The 16,969-nt window shown below is 42.1% G+C and overlaps 1 protein-coding gene across 1 annotated transcript in view; it reads left to right on the top strand.

The window, feature by feature from the left end:
• The window catches only part of ESR2 (estrogen receptor 2), a 58,038-nt gene extending 43,238 nt beyond the window's left edge, over window positions 1-14,800 (top strand). The window contains exons 8-9 of the mRNA XM_052646901.1: window positions 11,896-12,076; window positions 14,614-14,800. Coding sequence (XP_052502861.1) covers window positions 11,896-12,076; window positions 14,614-14,800 — 368 coding nt within the window. The remainder of the gene's footprint in view (window positions 1-11,895; window positions 12,077-14,613) is intronic.
• The last annotated feature ends 2,169 nt before the right edge of the window (window positions 14,801-16,969 follow it).

Here is a 16,969-nt window from a genome sequence, read left to right as displayed (position 1 = left end):
GAGACATAGAAAATATGAAACACACTCAAACTGAATTTCTAAATGTGAAAAGTATGTTTAGATGGATTTACATCCTAGGAAGATCCTCTGGAGAAGGGAAAGGCTACCCACTCCAGTATTCTGGCCTGGAGAATTCTATGGACTGTATAGTTCATGGGGTCACAAAGAGTCAGACACGACTGAATGACTTTCACTTTCACATCCGATTAGGCATTGCAGAAGAAAAAAATAGTGGATGTTAAGCGATAGCAATAGAAACTATCAAAAAAGAATGGAAAGAAGAAAAGTTTTAAAAAATGAACAGATTATTAGGAAGCTATGGGACAACTACAGTTATTAATATATGTGAATTTGGAGTCCCTGAAAGCAGAGGGGTAAAAAAATACTTGAAACAATGGTTGAAATTTTTTGAAATTTAATGAAAATTATAAACACACTAGGATTTCTTTTTCCTAAAGAAAAATCAGTTGGATTGATTTTCTGAATATTCATTGGAAAGACCGATGCTGGAGTTGAAGCTCCAGCACTTTGGCCACCTGATGCAAAGAGCCGACTCATTGAAAAAGACCCTGATGCTGGGAAAGATTGAAGGCAAAAGGAGAAGAGGGTGGCAGACGATGAGATGGTTAGATAGCATCACTGACTCAATGGACATGAATTTGAGCAAACTCGGGGAGACGGTGAAGGACAGGGAAGCCTGGTGTGCTGCAGTCCATGGGGGCACAAAGAGCTGGACATGACTTAGTGACTGAACAACAATCAACACACAAATCCAAGAAGCTTGATGCATCCCAAGAACAGGAAACGTGAAGAAGACCACACTAAGGCACATCATTTTCAAGTTGCTTAAAATCAGTGATAAAGAGAAGAATCTTAAAAGCAACTAGAGAATAAAGATATTGCATACAGAGGAACAAAGAAGAGGGGGACAGCAAATTTCTGTTCTGATGCAAGTGGATGGGGCAAGGAAGCACATTTTCAAAGTACTTTTAGAAAAAAATTGTTAAAGTAGAATTCCTTTTAGTATACATAATGCCAAAGCGAGCACTAAAGTAGAATTCCTTACACAATGAGAATGCCTTTCAAAACACGAAGGCAGGGGACTTCCCTGGCAGCCCAGTGGTTAAGACTTTGTCTTCCAGTGCAAGGAGTGTGGGTTTAATCCCTGGTCAGGCAGCTAAGATCCCACATGCCTCACAGCCGAAAAACCAAAACATAAAAATGAAAGAAATATTGTAACAAATGTAATAAAACTTTAAAAAATGGCCCACATAAAAAGAAAAATTGAAAAAAATGAAGGCAAAATAAAAACTAAAAATAAAATATTTTCAGACATACAAAAACTCAGAGTATTCATCACTAGCATTATAATATTAGTGGAAGTCTTTCAAGCAGGAGGAAAATGATACCAGATGTAAATATGGATCCATGCAAAGGAATAAAGGGGTCCTGCAGATGATAACAGTGTCGGTAAATATAAATATAATGAATTTATCTTATTATTTAAGACTCTTTACTTTCATTTAAAAGATAATCTAATGTTTATAGCAAAAAACAACCATATATTGTGGGTTTATATAGAAGTAAAAGAGATGAAAAGACCACAAAGGGAGAGAACAAATGGAACTGTAGGGTGGTATAAGGTTTTTATTTTGCACATGAAGTACTATAGTAGTACTTGAAGGTAAACTGTAGTAAGTTAAAATGTAATCACAAACCCAAATGCAACCATGAAAATAACAAAGAATTAGAGCTAATACCAACAATGGTGATAAAATGGGACCATAAAAATTAGCCAAAAAGAAGCAAAAAAGGCAGTATAAAGCATAGATAGGACAAATAGAAAACAATAAACAAGATGGTAAATTCTTAATTAATCCTAACAATAATTATATTAAACCTCAATTAAAAGGAGAACATTTTCAGATTGGATAAACAGCACAACTGTTTACTACTAACTAGAAGCTCATTTAAAGATAGAAGTTAATAGTAAAGGGTGGGGAAAGATATTACATTCTAAGACTAATCAAGAGAAAGCTGGAGTGGCTATATTAATGTTAGAAAAAAGTAAATTTTAGAGCAAAATTTCTAGAAATAAAGAAGTTATTTTGTAATGATAAATGAGTCAGTTTGTCAAGAAGATGTAAATACCCTAAACATTTATGCACCAAATAAGAAAACCTCAAACATTAGGAAGTAAAATCTGATAAAACTGCAGGGAGGGGACTTCTTTGATGGTCCAGTAGTTAAGAATCTGCCTTCCATTACAGGGGACACGGGTTTGATCCATGATCTGGGAACTAAAATCCTACATGCCCTGGGGCAACTAAGCCCAACTAAAGAGCCGTGTGCTGCAACCACTGAGCCTGCACTTCACAACTGGATAAGCCCCCACACTCCACAAGACCCAGTGCAGCCAAAAGAAATAAAAAGAAAACTCATCAAAATTTAAAAAAAGCCTCAGGGAGAAATGAACAAATCCTTTATTATAGTTGGATATTAGTACCCCTTAATAATCAATAGAACAAGTAGACAGAAAATCAGCAAGTATAGAGAAGGCTTGAATAACACTGCCAGCCAACTTTACCTAATTGACATTTTAAAAGCCCTCAACCCTCAAACAGCAGAAGACACATTTTTTGGTAAGTGTTCATTCAGTATTTACCAGGATAGACCATATTCTGAACCGTTAAACAAATCTGAATATATTTAAAAGAATTTAACTCATACAAAGTATTTTCTTTGACACTATGAAACTAAATTAGAAATTAGAAAGATCTTGGAAAACTTCCAAACACTTGGAAACCAAATAACATATATCTAAATAATCTGTAGATCACAGGAAAAATAATCAAAATTAGCATTTTGAACTAGCTGAAATAAAAGTAGGACACAGCCAGATTTGGGGGTTGCAACTTACTCAACAGTTGAGGGAAATTTATAGTATTCAAGGCTCATATTCCAATAAAAGGAACCTCTCAAAATTTTTCTTGTTTCCTGAGGTAAGCTTATATTGCTATAAACTTCCTTCTTAGAATTATTTTTGTGGCATCCTATAGATTTCAAATCATGTGTTTCCATTTTCATTTGTCTCCAGGTATATTTTTATTTCCTCTTTGATTTCTTCAGTGACCCATTGATTTTTTAGTAGTAGCTGTTTAGACTCCATGTGTTTGTGTTTTTTTGCAGTTTTTTTTCTTGTTATTGATTTCTATTCTCACAATGTTATAGCCAAAAGATGTTTGATGTAATTTGAATTTTCTTAAATTTATTAAGACTGTTTTCTGGCCTAGCCTGTGATCCATCCTGGAGAATGTTCTATGTGTACTTAAAGAGAATGTATATTCTGGCATTTATGTACACCAATGTTCACTGAGGGCTTACCTAGTGGCTCAGTGGTAAAGAATCCACCTGCCAATGGAGGAGACATGGATTCAATCCCTGGGTTGGAAAGATCCCCTAGAGAAAGAAATGGCAACTTACCCCAGTATTGTTGCCTGGGAAATCCCATGGACAGAGGAGTCTGGCAGGCTATAGTCCATGGGGTCAAAAAAAGAGTCAGACACAACTTAGTGACTAAACAAAACAAAACAAATGTTCACTGGAGCCTTATTTACAATAGCCAAGATATCAAAGCAACCTAAGTGTCCATCAATAGATAAGTGAATAAAAAAATGTCATGTATATGAGTGTGTATATATATATATATATATATACACACACACAGAGTAGAATGTTACTCATATATTAAAAATTGAAATCCTGCTATTTACAACAACATAGAAAGATCTAGAGGGCATTAAACTAAGTGACATAAATCAGAGAAAGAGAAATACTGTATGATCTCACTTATATGTCGAATTTAAAAAGCAAAACACAAAAATAAACTAAATGCATACTGAGGACAAACAGGTGGTTGGTGGAGGCAAAAGAGCATGAAATAACATGTGAAAGGAATTAAGAGGTACAAACCTGCAGTTATTAAATAAAGAAAGCCATGGGGAAGCAATATATAACATTAGGAATATGGTCAATAATATTGTAATATCTTTCTATGGAGACAGATGGTTACTCAACTTATTGTGGTGATCATTTCATAATGTACACAAATGCCAAGTCGCTATGCAGTACACTTGAACCTGACTTAGAATTGTGTGTCAACTATATTTCAATTAGAAATCAAGGTCTGAAGTGAAAGACTTCAGCTTTCAACCTTAAAGAGACTTAGGAAAAGAAGAGAAAATGAAATCCCAAGTAAGCAGAAGAAAAGAAATAATAAAGGATATAGTGGAAAACAATGGAACAGAAAATAGAAAATAATAGATGAAAATTAAGAAAGTCAAAAGCTTATTCTTTGAGAAGATCAATGAAACTGATAAGCCTCTAGCCAGACTGATCATAATAAAAGAAGATACAAATTACCAATATTGGTAGTGGGACATATAATGTTGTTATTCTTCAGATATTAAAAATAATAAGATAATATTATAAACACTCTATGGCAATTCACTTGAATATTAGATGAAATGGACAAATTATTTGGAAGATACAAATTATTGAAGCTCAATCAAAAAGAAACTTAAAAACTCTGAATAATTATTTATCTATCAAAGACACTGAAGTTTTAGTTTAAGACCTTCACACAAAGAAAACTCCAGGCACAGATGACTTTTCTGGAGGATTCTACCAAACATTTAAGGAATAAATAATACCAAGTTTATATGTATTCTTGCAGAAAACTGAGGAGCCAAGAATAACTTTCCAATTCACTCTGACAGTAACCCAGACCAACATATTAGAAGAAAAGACAGATGAATATTTCTCATGTACACAGATGGGGAAATTCTCAAAAGTTTTTAAAGAGTAGAATCCAATAGTATATAACAAACAAATGTGACTTTTCCAAGAAATACAAGGGTTCTTTAACATTTAAAAATCGATCAGCATAATGTACCATGTTAACAGAGTAATTAATGAAAAATCACATGATTTTCCCAGTAAGTGCAAAGAAAGCATTTGACAAAATCTATGCCCATGCTTGCTAAAAACTGTCAACAAACTAATAAATGGGAAGAAACTTCTTAACCCAATCAAGGGCATTAATGAAAAACCTGCAGCTAATGCTATACTTGTTATCAGGAACAAGGCAAGAATATCCACTGTCATGAATTCTGTTCAGTGTTTTACTGGAAGTTTCAGTGCCACAAGGCAAGAAAAGAGGTAAAAGTACATCCATCAACATTATAGAGGTAGAAGTAAAACTCTTTATTTGAAAACATGATAATCTGTGTAGAAAATTGTGTGTGTGCTTGGTTGCACAGTCGTTTCCTACCCTGTGTGAACCCATCCGTGGTCTGTAGCCTGCAAGGCTCCTCTGTTGAGGGAATTTTCCAGGCAGAATACTGGAGTGGGTTGCCATTTCCTACTCCAGGGAATCTTCCTGACCCAGGGATCAAACCCAGGTCTCTTGCATCTCCACATTGGCAGGCAGATTCTTTACCATCTTTCTACCATCTATTAGTAAGAGCTTACAAAAAAGTGAGTTTAACAGGATTGAAGGATATGGTGGTGGTTTAGTTGTTAAGTCGTGTCCGACTCTTTCGATCCCATGGTCTGTTCCCGCCGGGCTCCTCTGTTCATTGGATTCTTCAGGCAAGAATACTGGAGTGGGCTGTCATTTCCTCCTTCAGGGGATCTTTCCGATCGAGGAATTGAACCCGGGTCTCCTGCACTGTAGGATATAGGGGAAATATATAAAAAATAATTTTATCTCTATATGGTAGCAATGAACAGTTGGTATTTGAAATTAAAAATCAATACCGTTTATAATAGCATAAACATTATGAAACCTTAGGATAAATTTGACAAAAGATGTGAAACTGCACACTGAAAACTGTAAAACATTGCAGAGAGAAATTAAAGAAATTCTAAATAAGTGGGGACAAAGGTTAATGGGTTAGCAGATTCAGTATGTTAAGAGGTCAGACCTCCTCACAAATAATCTCTAAATTCAACTTGATCCCAAGAAAATCTTAGTGGTAATGAGCTAGATACAATGCTTTTGGTCTAGAATAAGGTTATACATGCGAAGAGTTGACTCATTGGAAAAGACTCTGATGCTGGGAGGGATTGGGGACAGGAGGAGAAGGGGACGACAGAGGATGAGATGGCTGGATCGCATCACCAACTCGATGGACATGAGTTTGAGTGAACTCCGGGAGTTGGTGATGGACAGGGAGGCCTGGTGTGCTGCAATTCATGGGGTCGCAGAGAGTCGGACACGACTGAGCGACTGAACTGAAGGTTATACACTCTTACAGTTAATGAGGTGTCTGATCCTTACCAAGCTTAGGAGAAGTACATGTTCCTTTCTGTGGGGAGAGATGGGATGAGGACAGTACCACCTGGACTTCCCTCTCAGCAATCTTCCTCCACCATGCAGAGGTAAGATGTGCGAGCACCTAGAATTGCTGCATTACATTTACTCAGTCTTTGATGTGGCTTCTGAAACTCAGAGACAAGAGCAATGTTGCATTTAACACAACTTGTTAAAATATTGTTAAGGTGTTTTAGAAACTTGAAGGTGTTATGTGAGTGTTGTGGTTAACGTAATAACATATCCAAATTAAGAGTCATGGGACCAGCCATTCATCTTCCAGAAACCTGAAAACTAGAGAAGTTCTCCCTTGCATAGAATTCAAGGCTACTGAATCTAGGAAACACAGTGGAATCAATCTACAGATAAAAAGTCTTTTGAAATATTTAAAATTAGGAATAAGATCTATTTATCTAAATTATTTTAGGACTTATCAAGCTTTTGTAACTTTTTATTACAAAGTTTTCATAAGGATGAAACTTTTCATTAAATGAAAGAAATAGTTAGAACCTGTTTATCCTGTTTTGCATAAACAGTATTTTCTTATTTTACATAAAGAGAAAATTTTAAGAGATATCAACTCAAGCTCTGGTTCACTCATGACATGGGTGGATAGAGAAGGCCATGGCTTGAAAGGATCCACAGAAGGACACCGAAGAGGTCAGATGGGTCTTCTCTTCTTGATGGAGAACATGGGCACAGAGCACTGCGGTCATCAGCCTGCTGGGCCCAGGGCACTTTCACCTTTCAGCACCAGTCCATGCTCATGGTGATGGATGAGGAGGTGGTGATAGAGGAGATGGTCGTATCTTGTTCAGTCACTAAGTTGTGTCCAGCTCTTTGTGACCCCGTTGACTGCAGCACATCAGGCTTCCCTGTCCTTCACTCTGTCCTGAAGTTTGTTCAAACTCAGGTCCATTGGGTCAGTGTTGCTGTCCAACCATCTCATCCTCTGTCACTTCCTTCTCTCAATCTTTCCCAGCATCAGGATCTTTTCCAGTGAGTCGGCTCTTAGCATCAGGTGGCCAAAGTGTTGGAGCTTCAGCATCAGTCCTTCCAGTGAATATTCAGGGTTGATTTCCTTTAGGATTGACTGGTTTGATCTCCTTGCTGTCCAAGAGAATCTCAAGAGTCTTCCCCAGCAACACAGTTTGAAAGCTTCAATTCTTCAGGACTCAGCCTTCTTTATGGTACAACTCTCACATCCATACATGACTACTGGAAAAACCATAGCTTTGACTAGATGGACCTTTGTCAGCAAAGTAATGTCTCTGCTTTTTAATATGCTGTCTAGGTTGGTCATAGCTTTCCTTCCAAGGAGCAAGTGTCTTTTTATTTTCATGGCTGCAGTCACTGTCCACAGTGATTTTGGACCCCCCAAAATAAAATCTATCACTGTTTTCCACTTTTTCCCCATCTATTTGCCATGAAGTGATGGGACCAGATGCTTCCCGAAAGCCAGAACATTTTTCCTTTGGTCAGTGTTCTGAAAGTTTTATTAAACACTTTATCTGTTCTGACTTATTTGCTTTTGGTCAAGGTGAGCTTATATCTTCATCCTTTGAACCCTAAGGGGGGCAGATGTTGGGGGGGCAGTTGCCCAGCTCTCCCCGTGTGCTGCTCAGAATGTCAGCAGGTGGGCTGGTGGAAGGAGCACACAGCTGTTCCCAGGCGATAAAGAGGAGAGGAAATTGTGTCCTTGACTTTCTTTTATTTTCCTTGGTATGTGTGTGGTGTTGTGCCAAGATCTTGACTTTTTTTCTCTATTTCTTTAGTTTTAGGAAAAGTAATTTGATTCTAAAATGAAATCTGATGTTTTTACTCTTAGGGGCTGGAGGGCATTAATTCTTGCCATTTCTTATGTGTCTGGGCAGTGAGTGTCCTGGGGGTGGGGGCTTTGGGTCTTGTCCCTTGCCCCTCCCAGGGCCTGCCACTTAGCAATTACTGTGTTCATACATTTTGATGAGTCAGAGAGTACATGAATGTCCAAAGTGCAGGCACAGCATTGTTGACTGAAGAGAGTCAGGCAGCAAGGTCGCTATTCTGCAGCCTTTAGTTCCTTCCCAGGATGATTTTATATAGGTTAATCCTTCTGTATGTAAAATCTTTCCCATGTATAAAATTGATATAGCACATGCCTTTACAAAACCACAGGGACTCCTATCCCCAAACCCCTCCTCAGTGATGCACCCTGAGCCCTGTGTCGAGCTATACTGGCTCCACAGCCTGTAGAAAGTCCAGGGCTTGCTCATTTATGAAGAACATGACCCAATAGCCAACACAGGTTATTTGATGGGAGCCTTGGTCAGAAATAGGGAGGAACTGAGGAGCTTTCTTTTTTTGTATTTAAGTTTTTTGTCTCCTTTGTGTCTTTGTTGTTGCCGCAGCTTTCTCGAGTTGTGGCAATTGGGCTTTGCATTGCAGTGGCTTCTCGTTGCAGGGCATGGGCGCTAGGGTGCATGGGCTCAGTAGCTGTGCACACAGGCTTAGTTGCCCTGTGAGGAGAAAGTGGCTCAGTTGTATCTGACTCTTTGTGACTCCATGGACTGTAGCCCATCGGGCTCCTCTGTCCATGGAATTCTTCAGACAAGAATACTAGAGTGGGTAACCATTTCCTTCTCCAGGGGATCGTCCCAACCCAGGGATCAAACTGGGGTCTCCTGCATTGGCAGGTAGATTCTTTACCATCTGAGCCACCACGGAAGGCTAGTTGCCCTGTAGGATGTGGAATCTTCCCAGACCAGAGATCAAACCCATGTCCGCCCACTGTATTGGCCGATGGACTTTTAATCGCTGGACACCAGAGATGTCCTGATTTTAAAACGTAGTGTCATCTAAAGCATAAAATTGAGTGGTTTTTAGCATATCTATAAGCTTGTGCCCCTGGTGGCTCCGAGGGTAAAGAATATGCCTGCAATGCAGGAGACCAGGATTCAACCTCTGGGTGGAGAAGATCCCCTGGCGAAGGGAATGGCAACCCACTCCAGTATTCTTGCCTGGGAAATCCCATGGACAGAGAAGCCTGGCGGGCTGCAGTCCGTGGGAGTCACAAAAGAGTCAGACACAACTTAGTGACTAAACAACAAAAAATATTCCATTATATGGATGTATATTTTGTTTATCTATTTGTCAATTGATGGGCATTTGGGGTATTTCCACTTTTAGGCTATTATGAGTAATATTGCTATGAACATTTGTATAGTAGCCAAGTATTTTTACATTTTCACTTTTTGTCACTTTAGACCAACATATGTACAAGTACACAATTTTGACTCCTTTTAGAATCCAGAGATAAGATTTATTTATGTCAGTAGAAGTACATGGAGCAGGATAAGCTAAAAGGGTAGTTACAAGAAAGCACTTGTTAATGCAGCTAGGGTCAATTTTAAGGAAGTTAAGCTTAAAATATTTTTTGCTGTATTTTCATTTAATTAATAATTTTCTGTATATGTACCGAAAATATGCATTAACATGCATATTTATCATTTCAGTTATAATGTGTGATTGACTAGAAGTTTGAATCTATGTAAATTCAGCTAATTCTTCCATGCCAGTCTTTGCAGTCCATGATGGGGACAGAATGGCATACAAATGGACAGGGTCTGTGCCCCCACAGTACTCATGGCCAGTCTCGCTGAGGGCCAGAGCATGTATATGAGGACATCCAGCCTGTGGCACAATGTGGTGCCCTCTGCTGAAAAAGCACGTAGCGTCTGAGGACCATCAGCTTCTACAGGGAAGTTCATAACCAGTAGTTGTGGCGCACGGAATGTTTGGAATCTAGAGGAGGAATGGATGCAGATAAGCTGGAGGAGGGGGTGTGGAAAGGAGGAGGTGGAATGGAGGAGGGGAGAGAAGCAAGGGCGGGTCTAAGCTGACCGTTCAGCATGGTCAGTGCATCAGCTACGGTTCAAGTTGAGGCATGCTGGGAACTGAAGATGAAAAGAGCAGAGAGGCCTGGTACCCTGATAATGGCATTAAGTGGTTTGGACTCTACCTCAAGAGCTGGGAAGTCATTAAAGGGTGCTTCGTGATCTGCATTTTCCATTTTGGTCACTCAGGGCATGTTGGGTGAAGGTGGGGGCAGCAAGAGGGCAGGTCATCTGCTGTGAGGGACAGTGGGAGACCTGAGGATGCGGAGGAGTCAGGAAGAGTCACTGTGGGGAACACGGCGAGCAGGTGGCTTGGAGCAGCAGCTTCTGGGCCAAAGATGAGTATCTTAAATCTGCATCGTGAGACATCATGGAGGGACATGCCCCCAGGGACGTGGTAAAGCACTGCACTGGCATGGTTGTGGTTCAGTATGTCCCTTGCCTTAATTGAACTGGGTTGAACTGAGTTGCCTTAATTGAACTGAAAATGCCAACGAAAGTAGAAAACAAAAGCTTCCAAAACAAACTCTGTGGATGATCCTTCGTTTTCATCACAGTCAAAAGTCAGCAGCTCCCCTGTTGATTTCATGTTATTTGCTATTTATTCTTTGAAATCCAAAGCCTGGAAGAGAAGCTAATTACTTCCCTGTTGCCCAGAATCAAAAAGTCAGGGTTGGTAGGAGAGGGGAATGGTAGGGGCGAGGATACACAACTGAGCAGTTATTTTGTAACTTTCAGGAGGCCAGGTATTTCAGTTCCTAGAGTCAGAGGGGAATTAAACACATGGGCAGGCAGGAACAGGGAGGTGACCTACCTCCTGAGGTAGTTGTGGGGACCTCAGGACTCACGTGCTTGTAAGCTTTGCTCAGTGAGGAGCTGAGGCTGGAAGAACCAAGTGACTGGTCAGGGGCCAGAGAGCAAGAGATGGTGAATATAAAGCAGGTCTGTCTTATTGCAAATCGGTGGTCTTCCTGCTCCACCATAGCGTCACCTGAAGTGAAATGCTGAGTCTGCAGAGGTGAGGTGGCAGTGGCCCTGCTGTGTAAGGGGTGGGCGGCTGCCTAGCAGTGGTGATTAGTTTGTAAACTCCCCTTAGATCAGTGGCCCTCCTAGGGACTAAGAGTTGGATTAACCTCACTTTCCTGGCCATCTCCATATGGGTATTGTTGCTGCAGCTGAGAGGTACCATGCCATGGTTTGAGGCAGCTGGATACATTTCCTACTGTGGCATGGCCACACTTATGGGCCTGGCAGCCCTCTGAGAGGCTGCTGAGTCTGCCTGCATTCAGCCAGCTTTCCCTTCCAGCTCAGTGATGGGCTGGCTCTTGGGGGAATAGCAGCATACAGAAGTGAAGCCATGCTTTTAAGGCTTCACCAGATACGCAGATGTCAGAACAGCCGAGACCACTTTGGCCTCCCTCCTGGAGAACGTAGAGGGAAGATCTCCTGGAGGAAGGCATGACAATCCACTCCAGTATTCTTGCCTGGAGAATCTCATGGGCAGAGAGGCCTGGCAGGCTATAGTCCGTAGGATCACACAGAGTCAGACGTGACTGAAGCAGCTTAGCACACACATGCCTAATGGCTGAGCACATGACTTCTGTTTTCTCATGGCAATGACCCTTGGCTTTTTAATTCTTTGTCCAGGTATGTACCCTTCAGCTACAGCACCCCAGGAGGCTGACAGTGGCCGGAAGCTGACTCACCTGCTGAATGCCGTGACGGACGCTCTGGTCTGGGTGATTGCCAAGAGCGGCATGTCCTCCCAGCAGCAGTCCATGCGCCTGGCTAACCTGCTGATGCTCCTGTCTCATGTCAGGCATGCCAGGTACCATCCCTGTGGGGTCTGCTCCACTGGGTGTGTGGTGGGAGGGAGGGTGCAGATGCTCACAGAAGGATAAAGAGTTTTGGAAAAAGGGTTTTGCAAGTTCAAGATGGATAAGGTAGAATTGCCACCTTTAAGGGAAAATGAACTCCTGAGAGGAAAGGCGGGCATCATCTCTATACACGCTGATGGCCCGTATAGGATGTGGTCATTATAGCAGCTTTATAGTGTCTTATTACCCTGCCCAAGCTCACTCTACTTGCCGCAAAATAGACGGCAAGAGATGAGGTGTTGAGGTAGGGAATACAACTTTAGGCTGACCAAGAACATGCAGTCTAATGTCTCAAAATAACCATCTTTTGAGGGTCTGGATGCCAGGTTCTTCTAGAGATCAGAGGTGGTGGGAGACGAGGAAACAAAAGTAAAAAGACCATTAATCTTGCAAATATCTCCTAGAATGCAAACCTCAGGCAGGGCATGTGTTAGTGTCTTCCTTCCTGCCGCCTACAGGTGGACAGGGTCCTGAAAAAAGACACTTTAGTAAGTCAGGCAGAGGGGCAGGATTCTCCGAGACAGGTCATCATGTGTGATTATAATAACAAAAGCAACAGAAAGCAAGTCAAAGGAACAGTTCCAACATGGAGCCAGAATTGGCTTTTCCCTGCAGCATTGTGCTGGCTTATCTGGTTTTTAGTTGCTGGGGATTTTAGCTTGTTTATGGATTCTGAAAGGGGCAGTTAGTTCCTCCCCTAAAGTGAGCTGCCCCATCTTCCTGAACTACACAGGGCTGGGGTCCTGAGGTGTTTTCTTAAAGAGGTTAAACCCAGCTTCTCTAGATCAGCTCTGGGGCTGGTGATCTGGGGCGATCACAAAGGCTTCCCTAAGAGTTGTCCTTTTCTTGCTATAGAAAAGGATATTATGTATCCTTGCAACACATCCCCTGCCCAAGGTTTGCCATTCTTGGAGATATTTGCCAAATTAGTGGCCTTTTTATTTTTGTTTCCCAATCTCTCCCTACCTTTGATCTATAAAAGAACCTGGCATCCAGACCCTTGTAAGATGGTTATTTTGAGACATTAGTCTGCCATCCTCTGGGTCAGCCTAAAGTTGTATTCCCTGCCTCAACACCTTTTCTCTTGCTGTCTATCGTGTGGCAAGGAGAGCGAGCTGGGGCTTGTTAACAAGACACCATAAAGCGGCTATGACAACTGCATTCTATAAGAGCCATCAGTGTGTGTACTGATGATGCCCGCCTGTCCTTTCAGGAGATCATTTTCCCTTCAAGGTGGCAAGTCTACCTTATCCATCTTCCAATATATCAGGATACTAAGAGAACTAGTGAGCCGTGTAGGTTTGGGAAGGCAGTGCATGGGTAGAGTGTATCCAGGAAATGGACATTGTGTGTGCTCAAGGAGGGAGATGGTGTCTGATGGTGGCTTCATGCCGGTGCCTTGAGGCTCAGTGTTGGCCGTCACCCAGGAGGAGGGTGGGGTGCTGGGGCTGGAGGAGGGGGGAAGAGGAAGGAAGGTAAACGCTCCCTTGAGGAGGAGGAACGTCTAGGGGCGGTGAGAAAAGACAACACAGCTCACGGATTTCAACAAGGGGGAGGAAGTGGGAATGAGCTCTGCTCTGTTTACCCTTTAATGATTACTCAGCGCACGACCGTTTACAGAGCAGAAACAGTCCATCCTCATTAATCACAGATTCTCTACTTGTGAATTTGCCTGCTTGCTAAACTGTATTTGTAACCCCCAAATCAATACTCAGGGTGCTTTTGAGGTCATTCGAGGACATGTGCGGACTGGCAGAAAACTTGAGTTACCCACACGTACGTTCCCAGCGGAGGTCGTACCAGGTGCTGCTTGCTCTGCCTTCTCATTTCCGCTCTCAGAGTGTAAACAAGGGTGTGTTATATGGTCTATTTAGTACCTTGTTTTGGCATTTGGTGCTTTGTTGGAGATTTCATAGTCTAAAAAGAATCCCCAAGAATAGTGCAAAAGTACTGTCTAGTTCCTAAGTGCAAGAAGCCTGTGATATGCTTACAGAGAAAATGCATGTTAGATAAGTTTCATTCAGGCATGAATTTTAGTGCTGCAGGCTGTGAATGAAATGTTAATGAATCAATGATTCATGTTAAATAAGGCCCTTTAAGCAATAACTCAGAAGAAACAAGATTATGTATTAATGGGCTGATGAAAATGTTGGGACCAGGATCTCTCAGAACCTGACCCTTATTTCTCCCAATAGCAATGGTTCAGTGTTTTCAAAGACCATGAAAATGTACCTGTGGTGTTCAGAGACCCCCTCACACTAGGGGTCAAGTTGTTGGGGTGGGTGGTGGGACACCATCGTCCACAGGACATTGGCTTCATCCTCACCTGCAGATCATTGGAGGAGCCAGATGCAAGAACCATAGAGCAGAGGGCTGGGGGTCGTGCTGGGGTGAAGGTGAGGACCAGCTCCATGGGGGAGAGTCGGGGAGGTGTCAGGCTTCCTGTGGCTGCTTCAGGAAGGAATCTCAGCCCCTTTTGTCTCTCCAGTAACAAGGGCATGGAACACCTGCTCAACATGAAGTGCAAAAATGTGGTGCCCGTCTACGATCTGCTGCTGGAGATGCTGAATGCCCACACGCTTCACAGCAACAAGCCTTTGGTCACAGGGTCTGAGCGCAACCTGGCGGAGGACAGTGAGAGCAAAGAGGGCTCCCAGAAACCCCAGGCTCAGTGACGCCCAGCCCCAAGCTGTGGTCAGGCTGCAGAGAAGGTCAGAGGCTGAAGCGTGAACTCCAGCACGAACCGCGAGCCCCGTCAGTAGGGGGCGGGCTTCCTTGGCTTTCTGCTATGTGCTCCTTCCTGTGGCTCCTCGATGCCATCCTTCCCCGACCTCCCCATCTCCTGGGAGTCAGGGTGCAAAAGCCAGTACTCTTTGTCATCAGAGGCAGAGTTTGAGTACAAGGTTTATGTCTGGCTTGGCCTCATGGGGTCTCATTGTGGTCACTCCATTACTTCCCATCTCCCCCCTACTCTTTGGAAAATATCTTAGGGATCTTGGGTGACTGGAGGAAACTGACTTGGAAGGGCTGTTGGGGAGAAAGGGGAGAAAATGTAGGACATGCACAGAAGGGGACTAACCTTTTCTGTGCCACTTAAGCTGCCCTTTGATTCCTTTGTGTGCTGCCTTCTGGACCACTAGATTGTAGGATTGAAAACCGCAGTGACCATCAGCTAACTGGCCTGTGAGGATGGATGGTCATACATTGCAATGATTCTGTCCAAGGCCAGAGGGAACGTGACCTAGGGAGCCAGTGGTCAGGCTGGGGTGGGAGCCACATTTTTCCCCCAAGACCTTGCTGCCGCCTTCCTGCAGGTTCACCCCTGTTGGTTTGCATTCAGAGAGCCTGTGAATTATTTGGGGGTGTGTGTGTGTGTGTGTTTTCACCTCCATGGAGAAGAAATGTGGAGATGTAAATACTCTGCTCCTGGAATTGCCTTTCTTAAAACTCTTGTGTCCCAAGGAGTTCAGCATGTGTGCTGAAGAAAGGACCAGTGTTTGCAGGAATGGGGTTTCTCCTGTGGGTGTGGGTCACAGCCACCATGCTTCCCTGGGGCAGCCACAGCTGCCACATCAGCCACCCAGGGGAGACAGGAACACTGCAGGCTGTGTGTGTGTGAGGTGTGCTGATCCACAGGATGAATAGCTACACACACGTCAGCATCAGTGTGTCAGGTTCAGGATCAAACTGTATAGATGGGATGAGCACACCACTTGAACAAGATTGTGAGCTCTATTAGAAAAGAGAGAGAGTTAGGGTAATTATTTATAGCAAGAAAAAAGGCTTTTATACCCTAGGGCTCTTTTAAAATATTTTCTTATCAGAACATTTATATGGTGGGTTGGGTGAAATAAAAACTTAGTAAAATATTAGTTCTTATTCCAAGTGGAACATAAATAGGACACAATGATAAAGCACCTCTGAAATTACAATTTTAACTCATTTTTTAAAAATTTAAGTTTTCATACAAATTTTCAGGAGCATAGTGAATGCATAAAGTGAGTTTACATCTATACTTTGGAAGAGAGCAATTAGATAATCATATGTGAGTTTTGTGATGTTTTTAAAAATTACCTTGTAATAGGAGATTAAACACTTTCTTTTTGAAAACAGTAAATACAGAATGTGCTCACCACAGTAAATCTAAGTCTTTAGGAAGATTACATCCAATAACATAAGGTTGGTTTCCACCAGTGTGACCTTGAATAATTGTTAATTTTGATATTGATGCAGTTTTACTAAAAATGTTGAGCAAAGCTGAATCAGAAACACTTGACCATGTACCAAGAAGAACACTGTGTTGTGTTCTTATTTTGTTCTATATTCTGAGGGGATTTGAAATTATTCTTAGTGACTCAGTGGTGCAGCTTTAGTACAGCAGATAGTTCAGATTTTATAGGAACCAGGGAACCAGTGTTTTTTAGGTCAGTTTTCTTTCTTTCCTGTCAGTTTAGGACCCCTTATGGCAAACAAGGCGATGGAGGCTAGAGAGTGGGAAGTGGGAGGCAAAGAAGGCAGTTATTTGAAGAACAATGATTTGCTGATGAATTTCTCTTAATTGTATTTATAAAAAGATGACCAGTTTGAAAAAAAAAAACCAACATTAAAAACACAACAAAAATAATACAGAATGAGGTTCAAGCCACCATCCCATGACTGCATAGTGAAGTTTTTCAGGCTGGATTTTGACGCCAAGGAAGGCATCCGACTGGTCTCGGGTGTCCAAGCACCTGTCTGTGCCAAACCCTGTCTGTCACCCACATGGTGCTTGCTGTCATGAAAACTCCTTCAGTGCCCACTGCCCACCTCCCACAAACACTCCTGTATGCTGCTTGAGGTTGCTT

This window comes from Budorcas taxicolor, chromosome 10 (genome assembly GCF_023091745.1).
Source record: "Budorcas taxicolor isolate Tak-1 chromosome 10, Takin1.1, whole genome shotgun sequence".
Taxonomy (NCBI): Eukaryota; Metazoa; Chordata; class Mammalia; order Artiodactyla; family Bovidae; genus Budorcas; species Budorcas taxicolor.
The sequence above is the reverse complement of the archived record's forward strand: the minus strand, read 5'-3'. Positions and strand labels throughout refer to the sequence as shown.